This window comes from Enhydra lutris, unplaced genomic scaffold (genome assembly GCF_002288905.1).
Source record: "Enhydra lutris kenyoni isolate GAN:26980312 unplaced genomic scaffold, ASM228890v2 scaffoldscaffold35, whole genome shotgun sequence".
NCBI lineage: Eukaryota > Metazoa > Chordata > Mammalia > Carnivora > Mustelidae > Enhydra > Enhydra lutris.
Genome location: NW_019154119.1, coordinates 16,087,097 through 16,100,150, shown reverse-complemented (window position 1 = coordinate 16,100,150; position 13,054 = coordinate 16,087,097). Strand labels below are relative to the sequence as shown.

Genomic DNA, 13,054 nt, shown 5'->3' with positions numbered 1-13,054 from the left:
GTGTATCCCATGAGGCCAGGGACATTCAAACCAAAGCGATACAACCCCTGCCCTCTCATGAAGAGCCCCCACCATGGTGGGAAAAATCACGTATTACAAACAGAATGTGTAAGTGTGATGCGGTGAGGCTTGGAGGACGGTGGGTGTGCCCAGGACACTTGATCCAGCCTAGGAGGTCAGGGAGGTCCCCCTGCAGCAATGGGGAGTCCCGGATAAGTCTGGAAGGTTGAGTCTGGAAGGTGGGCCAGCTGGGAAGTGGAGGAGCAGGGAATTGGGGGCAAGGGTGGTTCTCAGTGCTGAGCAGGACCGGAAGGAGCAGAAGAGCAAAATGGCAGGTTGAGCTATTCATCTGCTCACCCTGCTAAGGAGTTGAACTTTATCTGGAGTGTACCAGAGTGACAGAATCTCAAATGTGTGCTTTATAAAGTTCAGCCTGGCCACAGCTGCAGCTGCGATAGAGGAAGAAGAGAAAAGTCAAGGTAGAGACAGGGTCCCACTGTGAGTCGCTTCAATCAGGGCAACGCTGATGATGTCCTTGTACTGTTATTAATATTTTCCTTAAATGATCTAGTGAATCCTTAAATGAGTTCCTTAATGAAACTAGTGAATAAGAAAAGGAGGACACGGGGTTCCTGGGTGGCTTGGTGGGTTAAAGCCTCTGCCTTCGGTTCAGGACATGATCCCTGGGTCCTGGGATAGAGCCCTGCATTGGGCTCTCTGTTCTCAGTGGGGAGCCTGCTCACCCCACCCCCTGCCTGCCTCTCTGCCTACTTGTGATCTCTGTCTGTCAAATAAATAAATAAAATCTTTAAAAAAAAAAAAGGACAGGTTCCATGGTCCAGTGTTGGACCCAGGATTAGGGGATGGAAATGGGAAATGGCAGAGAGGGGACAGTGAGGAGGGTCTGTGGGTGCTGATTCAGGGCCCAAGGGGCCCAGAGAACAGGGAGTGGGAAACTGGCAGGGATTGCTGAGGGACTGCGGGTGCTGAATGAAGCCCCTGTGGTGCTCCATGGCGCTAAATCCTCTCTTACCAGACGTCCAGGCAGCACGGGCCCCAGCCGACGGGACCCCCCTCCTGTCTCACTTTCTCTACTCAGTTCCTGTGCCTCTATTCTCCTCCAGCCTCAGTGGTCTCCCCCCTGCTGCTGGATCCCCTTCTTCCCAGCCTTTCTGTGTTGGGGGCTCCAAGACCCTGTGTCGGTCCCGTTCTCTCCTCCCTCACCACAATGGAGAGTCATCTTTTCTCCAGGCCTTCAAGACCATCTTTGTGCCGACAACTCCCTGAAGCCCCTTTGTCCCTGGTCCCCACACTCATATCCAACCTGGTCCCTGGTCCCCACACTCACATCCAACCTACTGATGTGTCTGGAGTGCCAATGAACATCTTGAATTCATGTCCAAAATGGGACTCCTGACCTCCCCCAGACCTATGTCTGCCGTCTTCCCCATCTCGGTGATGGCTAACCATTCCTTCTGGGTTTTACCTTCGATAGCTATCTTTGAATGGCTTTTTTCTCGTACTTTATATCCAATTTTCAGTAAATCCTCCTGGCTTTATCTTCAGAGTAGAGCCAGCCATGTCTCACTCCACCACTCGAGGCCACGCTACTGTTCACTGTGGTCTGGGCTCACTGCCCCCATCTTTGTGCCCTTACCACCCAGACGATTTAAAGACGGGCTCTACTCCAAACCCTCCATCTTACTCTGCAAAAACTGAAGTAGGCACAAAAACCTGCGTCTCCCGTCCTCCCTCTTTGTCCCCCTCTGGTCATACGGGTCTCCTACGGTCCCTGTTCACAACTGATGCAAAGGTGTGCCTCTGCCTGTCCCTTCCTCCCCCACTTCCTTGCAGGCCTTTCCTTCTCAAGCCTTCCAGCCCCGGCTCCACCCCGTGCTCTCCGGCTGGCCGCTCGGCTCTTCCTCCTGCAGAGCTCGCCGCTCTCCACCGCACCGTGTAATTTACTCTTCCTGTTCATTGTCTGTTACCCCCTAGGATGCGGCAGGCAGGCAGGGAAACCGGCTCACTATCTCCAGCATCGGGAACAATGCCGGCATACAGGAGTTCTCTCAGTGTATATTTGTTCAAGCAGCGAGCAGACCCCAGAGAAGAGCTTCAGCTCAGAAGGACGGTTTGGGCCAGGGGTGGGGTGGGAATGAATGGCCGCGGGGGGTAGGCACAGACGCTGGAGTAGGTGGGGCTGCTCGAAGGCTCGGCAGCGGGGCTGAGATGGAGCCCACGGAAGGAGCTGGGGGTGAGGGGAGTGAAGGGTGAAGGGGTTGAAGCCCCGATGGGGGACCTGAAAGAAGGGGTGCGCGGGGATTCGAGCTGGGAGACTGGCGGGGGCCAGCAGGGAGGTGGGCGCAGAAGAGGGGACCGGCCGGGCAGGCAGTTGGGACCAGGCAGCTAGGGCTGGAGGCAGGTCCCCGGGCCGGCCGCACGAGGGGAAACAGCGGTTGCCCGTGACTGTCACGCAGCGGCCAACGTGAGACGGACGCGCGGAAGGTTCTAACGCCAGACAGTGCCGTGGGCTCCGCGAGGAAGCAGCCAACCGAGCTTTCTCAGGTAAAAGCCAGAGCCTCATAAATAACGCGGACGCGGACTGAGAGGCGGCACGAGGGCGGGGCGCGTCACAGACCCGGGCAGGGAAGGTGCCCGAGGCGGCCGAGCGGCGGCCCGCGGCCCCGGAGGCTCCGTCACTGAAGCGGGCTGGGCTTCGGTGGGCCAGCGGGGAAGGAAGGACCCGGCCCCGAGGCCCGAGAGGGCGGCGCCGAGACATGGCCCGTCCCTCAGGCGAGCGGCCAAGGGCTGCGACGGCGGCCCAGGGCGGTGGGCGCGCGGAGGCCGGCAGAGCGGCGGGAGGTGCGCGCCGGGAGCAGCGCGGCCACGCCAGTCCCCGCCGGAGGCAGGCCGACAGCGCGGGGCGCGCCCCACCGACGCGGCCACGCGGAGCCGCGGCCCCCGCCCCGGCGCCCCGCAGGCCGGCCAATCAGGGGGCGCCGTTGGCCGCCCGGCCCCGAGGCCCCGCCCCGGCCCGGCGCGCCGCCAGCCAATGGGCGGTCGAGCCCGGGCGTCCAGAGCGCGCAGCCCGCGCCGAGCCGGCTCAGAGCGAGAAAAGCGAACCCAACCCGTCGGGGCCGCCGCTCCGGACCCGCCGCCGCCGCCGCCGCCGCTGCCGCCGCTTCCTCCTCCCCCCGGGATCGGGTGTACTGTCCCAACCCGAAAGTCCAGTTCTGCGGCCCGGCAGCGGCGAGCAAGCGCGATGACACAGGAGTACGACAAGTGAGTGAGGCGCCGGCGCGCGAGTCCGGTCGTGCGGCTTCAGGCCGCCGCTGCGCGCCGGGCCAGCCGCACCTGCCGCGGGCCGGGAAGAGGCGAGGCCGGACGAGCTGGGGTGCTAGGCCGGGCGCGGGACGGGGACGGGGACGCGAAGCGCGCAGGGAGGGCGGGGGGCGCGCGTCACACCGTCCACTTTCTACCCCGCCGCGGCCTCTGCCCTCGGCACCCCCTCCCCCGCCCTTTGTTCCACCGAAGCCCCCGAGGCAGACCCTTGCCTTGGGGACTCAGTTCCGGAGGGGACACCTCCCTCCTCGCCCCCCTCCGCCTCAGCGGCCTCGTCGGGGGGACCACCCCGCGGGCGCACCCCCATCTCGGCTTTGCTGCTGGCAGGGGTGCGGGGAGGGAGACTCGGGGCGCCGCGCCGCGCGGGGCCCCCCTCGGGGTCGCTTTTGCTCAGGGGGGCCAGCGGAGCTCTTGGGGACCGGCTCCCCCGCTGGGAAGGTAGACGTCTCCTGTAATCAGCCCGTCGTCGTCCAGCCCTCTCCTCCAGTCCGCCTGCCAGAACTCCAGAAAGGAGAAATTTAGGGAAAAGTTGAAGTGCTCTGCTGTCCTGGCATTTTTCCCCGCTGGCTGGCTGTGTGAGTGAGAAAATTGTTGTAGGAGTTATTTTGCCACTTGCATCATTGATGGTAATTACAGATTACTGTAATTAAAAATCCTCAGAACATATCAAGAGGGTGAAATCTTCGAAATTTGGGTGATAAACAGAACGTATCGTACTAGTACTCCTTTTGGAGTTTGTGATCAAAGACATATTTTTGACAAATGCAAGGTGGTAACGCAAGATGTTAACTTTGAGGGACGCGGGGGCGGGGGAGGGATACTTCAGTGTTTTCTTTGCATCTTTTCTGTAAGTGTGAAATTGTTGTGAAACAAAATATTTATTAGGAAAAAAGTAAATCGCACCAAACCCAACCATCTACGGCAGATCAGTAAATCCAGATCAGAGATATTCCATTCCAGTTTTATAATTGTTTGTTAAGGACCATTTTATTTAAGTGTGCTCTTTTTCTGATTGGGAAGGTTAGATGTTGTGTAGGGGATATCTTAAATGGATTAATCTTGGGTTGTAGAATGTGCAGTTAAATTAATCACTTGAAGTATGTTTCAGAAGTCTTTCGAGAGATCACTAATGAAGAGTTTAAGTCTTAACCAAAGGCAGTGATGGGCCTTTAGGGACGAGCAACTGCCTGACTGTCATATGAGGAAGTAGACCTAAGTCAGGCAACTGGTGACTGTTTATTTCTTGACTTATGATTTAGATAAGGCAAATTTCCAAAGCTAAAATTTTGGCCTTAGGCACACTTTGGAAATGCAAGACACCTCCAGGGTGATCCCAAACAAAACCATTTGCAAAAAATATTTTCTGTTGCCTATACAAATTTGGGATGGGGGTGGGAGAAGGAGGGAAGCTGAAAAACTAGCATTACTGGAATTGAATGAGCCAAGTGCTGTCATAATCTTCTGGAAGTAGCTATTACACTATTAATAATAGCTTAGCAGCGCACCAGTAAATCACCCCAAGATACCACTGATTCAGTGGCTGTTATACTCTGCTCCTAATGGTATAGAGAATGCCTTTTTGTGCATTTATTTGTTTATTGTGAGTTTGAGATTTGTACACGCAGCCTTCACTTTTAAATAAACATCATCGTGTTAGAATAGTATACCCCCCTCAGAACTGCCTTGCCTAGTAAATGTAATCAGTATTTGGATTTTATGCCTAGACATGAGTTTAAAACACTGGCTTTGAAATAAGACCAAATTTTGAGGATAAATTCAGCTGTTGGCCCATGTTCCCACCCTTTTTCAAAGATGTTCTCCTTTTTAAAAATCTGGATCTGTTTCTAAAGGGCCTGCCTGCCAAAACCCTAACCTTTGTTGATTACTTGAAAAGATAATCAATCTCTCTACATTCACTTTTAGAGTAGGTAGGTCACCTTTAGGCCATTTACATATTTCATTTATGTGTTGCAATGAGAGCTGATCCTTAAATTTGCTTGTTAGAATACTGATAATTCAGAATAGTTTTGAACATTAACAATTTTTTTCCCTTAAAAAAAAAAAAACAACAACTTCATTTTGCTGGAGTTTGTGTTCCGCTTTTTCTCCTTATTGACTTGTTAAATAGTACCAACTGAAAAGTTGTTGAGACTGTTGACATTTCAAGTTTTTGGAATCAGTAATGTTTGTTTTAATCTTTAAAACTGAATCTTCTGTAAGACTTTACTAAGATCTCTGTTGATTTTTCTGGATTTTTCCCACCCAACTACAGTGTTAAAATGAAACCCTTCTTGCCCGGTGTGAAAATCTAGTAAAGAGTTTTAAAAACAGATTTCCCACCTATTTTCTTAAAAAGCTCTTTTTGTTCAGTGGCCTTATTTATTGTTGTAGATTCTTAAGTGTTTATCTTTAAGATAAACAGTTAACTCCCATGCCAGAAAATTATGCCTCCTTATTGATTTACAGTCCCCTTTGGCCACATTCCATGCTCAATCTGGTGGTAATCAGTAGAATATTCTAACTTTCTCATATACCCCCGAGGATTAAACGAAGTGGCTCTTTTCTTTCCGCCCCCTCCTCCTCTCTCCCTGGTTTGTGGGTAGGAGAGTTTTTAAGGCCTGGTATCAACAGGAGAAAGAGGGAAGTAACATGTAGCAGCACGATGCTTGAACCGGGTCTGCTCTCTTTAAGAGGGTACAGTCTTGACTGCGGATGTCTGAGGAGAATGAATGTTCTGTTTTGCCTCACTTTGTCCTTGTGTTTGTTTGCTTAGGTATTTGAATAGCCTGGCATTTTCTTGGAGTGTTTTGTTTTGTTTTGCCAAATTATATATCCTGGGTCATGTGTGCAGGTTAACTGCACGTTTCCTGGCTCCCCGGTCCCGTATATCTTACCCGGGGGCCCCGTCGGTGTGCGTTCAGGTGGCTTGTCTCCTGGTCTCGCCTCGGTGCCCTTTGCTGGGGTGGGTCATTGGGCTCTTTTACTGGAATATCAAGGAATTGATTGTTTGGGTCTTTTAAAAATTAGCTTATGGTGCCTTGCAGTGAAAAGTGTGAGATCTAGCTGTATGTGTGTTTTTAATCTCTCCGAAGCAAACGGCCAGTCTTGGTTCTCCAGAATGAAGCCCTTTATCCACAGCGGCGCCCCTATACTAGCGAGGACGAAGCCTGGAAGTCTTTCCTGGAGAACCCTCTCACCGCGGCAACCAAGGCGATGATGAGCATCAACGGAGACGAAGACAGTGCAGCCGCCCTGGGCTTGCTCTATGACTATTACAAGGTAGCTGTGCCTCCTCTTTCAAAAACCTAACAACAGTCCGAGATGCACTTGATTCAACAGCATATAAAACAGTAATTTGCTGGCAGAATGTAAAGCAAGTTGCTTCTCTAGTGACTATAAATAGTTTAATGAGTGCTTTGACTTACTGTGGTTCAAAGCCGAAAATCTACGATCATAGAATCAAAGGGTTGTTTTTAAAATGGGTGAAGTAGCCAGCTGCTCTAGCTCAATCTGGAGGGTGAAGCTACCATAAAAGAAGACGGGAGATGTGTCTTACTGAGACTGAACGTTTTATCAAAGGGACTTCTTAGTGCCCCGAAGAGTAGACAGTGGTTCATTTCCCTGCGCTCCAACCTTTATTCTGATGTGGTCAGAATGATTTCCTCGCCTTATGTGATATCACAGGGCCTTTGATTTGACTGAAGGATTCATGAAGGAAAGCTATTCTTCTAGTCTTGGACTTTCTGCTTCTAAGATCAGAATATGTTCTGTTTCTATTTCAATAGATTAGTCTTAAATATAATCTGTTCTGTGCTTGGAGTTTTGTGTGATGTTCCTATCTGAAGATCTGTGTCCTCGTCACTGGTCACCACTTACTGGTTTCCTCTGTCACATTAAGCATGTTACTGCCATGCGTGTTATTTCTGATCTCTCCAGAAAGCCTGCAAAATACGTGGTATGACCGCTGTTTTGCAAATAGGAAAAAATTAAGTTCTCAGGTCACACAACTAGCACGTGTTGCAGCCGGGATTTGAGGCCTGGTCTGGATTATGCCAAAGTCATCCTTTTCGGCGTGCCATGCTGTCTCCATGGAATGTTCTTTGCTTGCTAGACTCTTTGGCATTCTTTCTGCTTGAGAGTACTATGTGGTGATTGCTCTATATCACAGTTGATTTTTGCCATATTTCTGTTTTTAAAACTTCCAGACATATAGAAAACTTCAATTTAATCAGATGATTAACTCTCAGATACTTCCACCTGGATTCACCAGTTGCTTGTGGTTTGTTACATTCTGGCATCGTATTCTTTCCTGAATATAAGAAATGCAGAGGGCGGAGGTGCCTGGGTCGCTCAGTTGGTTAAGCAGCTGCCTTCAGCTCAAGTCATGATCCCAGGGTTCTGGGATCCAGCTTCCTGTGGGGCCCCCTGCTTGGCGGGAAGTCTGTTTCTCCTTCTCCCTCTGCCTGCAACTCCCCGTGCTTGTGCTCTCACTCTCTTTCCTTGTGTGTCTATGTGTGTGTGTGTGTGTGTGTGTGTCTGTTAAATAAATAAATAAACTCTTTTAAAAAAATGCAGAGGGAAAAAAACAAAGAAGATGGCTTGATTATGATTACCAAATTAGGGTGGGACCTAAACAAAAGATTTCATTATTTTCTGGTCTGAGGCCATGTATCCAGCTTGTTGTGATTGAGAGACTGGGGTAAGTTTTGTTTTGTTTTTTTCCTTTGAATATGAAGGGAAACTTGTGTAGTAACTAATGATGCTAGGAGATCTCTTTGCCTGGAAAGTAGAGCCGAAGAATTCCTTCGAAGTGGAACTTATGATAAATCTCTTCTTCTTGAGTCCTGTTTTCTTGACTCAGTGTAAAAATCGTAAGTTCCTAAGTATTAATTATGAAGTTTGAAGTACGTCTTTTTAACTGAAACTTTTTGAAAATGGGAGAAAATAAACAAGTTCAGTGCCAGAAAGACTGATGTAATGATACTGATTGCAGGGGTTGTATGTGTATGTATTTTAAGTAAAGGGTCCTAAAAGTATTTTACATCTTAGGAGATCAGTCATTATGTCTGTCCATTGGGGTGACAGTCTGAGTACTAATATGTCAGGTTTCTTGTGACAGGTGTAGCGTTCTTTTCTTTTTTAAATGAACTGATTTGTTTCAGCTCTTTGAATATAACCATCTGTCGTTTTTACACAATAACTGTTTAAGTAGACTCTACTCCCAGTGTGGAGCCTGACCCAGGGCTTGAACTCACAACACTGAGATCAAGACCTGAGCTGAGATCAAGAGTCAGATGCTTAACCGACTCAGCCACCCAGGCGCCCTCTTCGATGAAGATTTAAATAACTTCAGTGAAGATTTAAAAACACATTTGTTAACACATGAAATAATTTGTTTTGTGTTTAAAGGTAAATATAGCCATACGTTCACATTGGAAACAGTTTCAAACATTTAGCAATTTTGGAGCACATGTTTGGAATTGCTCTCCAGCGGGTTGATGTCTAGGGTACACATGTATAATGTTAGCCTGTTTTCATCTCCTGCATAAAGAAGAACAGACTCAAGAAAAGCATAGAACAAACTGAGTTCGATTTGTCCTCTGGGTACCAGATAATGGGAATCCCAGAGCATTTGAAAAATTTATCATCTGAGGCCAGCACTTGGATCTTGGAAATGAACTGTTAGCGTGGCTGAGCCTTTCGATTGTGCGTTTGATCTGAAAGGAAGGGCAACGGAAAGGCAAGAACACTGGGAATCTGGTTGTGTTTTCAGTAGCTTCTTTATTCCGTAGCGTAGATAAATGGTAAAACCAAGCCAGAGATATTTTTTTTAAGAGATGAAACCCAAACTCAATGACAGAGTGAATTCGTGATGCCCTGGGTTTATTTGGCAACGAAGGAATTGTCAGTTTTTACATGTTAACCTCGTGACAAGATTTGTAAGCTCTTGAGGGCAGACACTGTCTCACTCGTCGCATATCCCCACAGCCTGGCATTTGGCAGGCGATCAAGTAGACTTATCAGTGGTTGAACTTCACTGAAAAGAGGCTGCATCTGTATTTCACTAAGTGAGAACTAAATTGTGTCGTGTTTGTTAATATCTAAGGTTCCAAGAGAGAGGAGGTCATCAATAGCAAAGCCAGACGTCGAGCCCCCAGAGCCAGATCACAGCAAAAGGTAATGTCTCATAGAAAGCGTGAAATGGTACTGTATTGTATTTTCACGGGTTTCTGCCGAAAATAAAGCGGGAGTTCAAATGAAAAAGCTTTAGTGGAAGAGATAGGTGGTAATTATGATTCTTTTGTTCTGAGAAGTTGCCAGTTTCTTTACACACACTTGCCTTTTCTGCATGCTTGCTTCACCTGTGGAGGGATGTTTTTAGTAATGATGTAAGTGAACTGTTCCTATATTTATCTGAGTTTCTCTTAAGAAGGGTGTGGCATTTAATGCAAAGGTGGGGGTCCTTTAAAAAAGATTATGTACCAAAGATCTTGAATAGTGGCCTGAGTAAAACTTAATGAAGCAGCTCCTGTCGAAGTTATTTTAGGTTATTTAGGTTAAAACTTTCAGAACATTAAGGCTTGACTTTATAGCCATGAAAACTAATTTACATACAACTTGTAAATTTCCCTGTGCTCTATTAGAAAAAGAAATAAATAAATATATATTTATTTATTTGTATTATTTATTTATTTGTCTATTTATTTATTTATTTAGAAAGCACGAGAAGGGTGGGGCAGAGGGAGAGAGAATCATAAGCAGATTCCACACCTAGCTTGGAGCCCGATAAGGGCTCAATATCATAATCCTGAGATCATGACCTGAGCCGGAATCAAGAGTCAGACGCGTCACTGACTAAGCCTCGTAAGGCACCCCGGGAGTAAAATATTTTTAAAGAAAGAATAATCACTCAGAATCCCACTGTCTCTATGATTTCTTTATTTACTGTTTGGGTATATGCGCACATTCTATGTGGTTGTGGTTGTATTTGCACACAGCATTTGGTAGGTTCTACTTTCCATAAGTGTTTTCCATGTTGCTAGTTTAATCTTGAGAATTACCCTTTGGAGAAGATCTTAAGGTTTTTTCTTTTTACTGTTAATTTTTATTATGGATATTTTCAAATAACAAAAGTAGAGAAATAATATAATATGATTACTAGCTTCAGCAGTTACTAACGTAATTCCTCCTGTTTGATCTGCTCTTCCCTTTTCTCCAACTTTTAAATTCATTGTTTATTTAATTTTGGTATAGTTTTTTTTTTTTTAAAGATTTTATTTATTTATTTGACAGAGATCACAAGTAGGCAGAGAGGCAGGCAGAGAGAGAGAGAGGGGGAAGCAGGCTCCCTGCCGAGCAGAGAGCCCGATGCGGGGTTCGATCCCAGGACCCCGGGACAACGACCTGAGCTGAAGGCAGAGGCTTAACCCACTGAGCCACCCGGGTGCCCCTAATTTTGGTATAGTTTTTAAGCAAAACTTAGTTATCCTGACATTAAGGCTCTATAATTTTTTTTTTTTTTTTTTTTTTTTTTTTTACTAGTACAAAGCCTTGAAAAACCACTTTCTAGATAGCTTTTTCCTTTTTTTTTCTTTCATTAGGAAATTCTTGGGAGCAAATTTATGGTTCAAGTTTTGAACATTTTATTGATCTGAAATGTCCAGAACTGCCAAGTTGCTTTATTTCTTAAAGGTATCAGCATATATTGTTTGAGGGGGCTTTGGAAAATTCACTAACTTCGCCCTGGACTAAAAGTCATTTTCTGTTGCCCAGGATATTTATTAAACCAAAAGTAATTTTATGCAAGTATAGCAACCTGTACAGTGTAACCATTGGTTTTCTTTTGGTGTAGAGAAAGCCAGATAAGTGTAGGTCCTAGGAAACGTGGTGGCCAAGTGAGATAACTGTTCATACTTCTCAAGCCTTTGTGCACCAGGCATCATCATACACATTTCAGCGCCTTGTCTCATTTCATCCTTGTCACAACCTTGTGAGGACAGAAAGATAGATAGCATTACTACCCTCACCTTATAGACAAGCACGTACTTACTAAGAGATGAGATAGTGTCCCACTGGTCACAGAATTTGAACCAGGGCGGAATGACTCTAGAGTCTGTGCTTGAAGCACCGTACTGCTCTAGCCGGTTACGTTAGTAGCTTCGGGCTTCTAGTGAAATATGACCACTGTATTAGGATTCTTGCAAATAAAGCATAGTAGAGGAGAGCTCTGAGTTCTCTAGATTTCAAGTGAAATTTTACTTGATGCTTTTGGATTTTATGACTGATTAACGATGAAATCTTTTTTTCTTGCTCTAGTAATGGGTTTTCATTGCCATTTTCTATTTATTTGGTTTCTCCCAAACGTATTATTATTATTATTATTATTACTATTGCAAAGGACCCAATGGCCCATTGCCATTAGGAAAATAAAAATTGTCAAAGAACTGTTATCAGCATTGAGTTTGAAAACATAGTTTTCTTTTCTTTTCTTAAAGAAACAGCATACCAAATGTGACTGAGCAGTCCCTCATTTCTGCTGGAGAAAACAGAGTGCAAGTACTGAAAAATGTGCCATTTAACATTGTCCTTCCCCATGGCAACCAACTGGGCATTGATAAGAGAGGCCATCTAACAGCTCCTGATACAACAGTCACCGTCTCCATAGCAACAATGCCTACCCACTCCATCAAGACAGAAACCCAGCCCCATGGCTTTGCTGTGGGAATCTCTCCGGCAGTATATCATCCTGAGCCCACTGAGCGGGTGGTGGTTTTCGACCGGAACCTTAATGCTGACCAGTTCAGCTCTGGTTCTCAACCCCCAAATGCTCAAAGGAGAACTCCAGACTCTACCTTCTCAGAGACCTTCAAGGAAGGCGTTCAGGAGGTACAGGAAATGCAAGCATCTTCCTAAGACGTTTGTGTGTTTGTATAAGTATTGGGTTCCACTCTTCTTGTTATATAAGCTTGAAACTCAGCCTGAAATGAATGGATTAGGAACAAAAGACTTTCTTTTTTACGAGAAAAGGCCAATGGGTATAATTTGTAAACTAAACCTACAAAACCAGAAATTATTATCAAGGGCACATGGCTAATCTTACCAGCATTTGAGTTAACAATTATGATTTCAGCTAAGTGATTTTGTCGGAGAAAGAAAACCTCATATGTAATCTTCCATCAACAATAGATATCTCCACAGAAGTCTGTTTTCAGCTTTTGCCCTAGACCAGAACAAGATTCCTGCAATTGGTCTCAATATAAAATGATTTCTCATGGATTTTCTGGGTCTCTCTCGGTTGGTAGTAGAGTCAGGGAGGCAGTAGATGTTGGTGAGGCATGCGTTGTGTGAAATTTACAGATTAACTCCAGACGCTTTCAGGGTTTTGTGGTGATGAACCCCTCTCAGGTAAAAGTTGGGGAGTGAAGATGTTTAAAGCCATATTTAATGTCTCATGGGGAAAAGGAATATCCCTTTGCTTAGGGCGCTAGGAGTAGAATCGTAGCCTTATCTGAGAACAGCGCATCAGTCCTGGTGGTGCAGACCTGATATGGTGGCTTCACTTGCTGTGATGAGCCCTGAAAGTCACGAGATCTTGGTTGCAGATTCTAAAGTTTGAACAGAATTGAGACGTGTGGGGAAGCTGGGAACAGGGGAAAAGGCAGCACTCTGGGGGAGTACCTGCGTGGATTGTCTTCATGTAATTGAGTGGCAT

The 13,054-nt window shown here is 46.7% G+C and overlaps 1 protein-coding gene across 1 annotated transcript in view; it reads left to right on the top strand.

Annotated features, from left to right (window-relative positions):
• The first annotated feature begins 3,210 nt into the window (after positions 1–3,210).
• Positions 3,211–13,054, top strand: part of LOC111154135 (grainyhead like transcription factor 1) — a 50,250-nt gene continuing 40,406 nt past the window's right edge. Inside the window, exons 1-4 of the mRNA XM_022513545.1 lie at positions 3,211–3,282; positions 6,435–6,621; positions 9,449–9,519; positions 11,838–12,228. Of these exons, the coding sequence (XP_022369253.1) occupies positions 3,263–3,282; positions 6,435–6,621; positions 9,449–9,519; positions 11,838–12,228 (669 nt within the window). The 5' untranslated portion in view covers positions 3,211–3,262. The remainder of the gene's footprint in view (positions 3,283–6,434; positions 6,622–9,448; positions 9,520–11,837; positions 12,229–13,054) is intronic.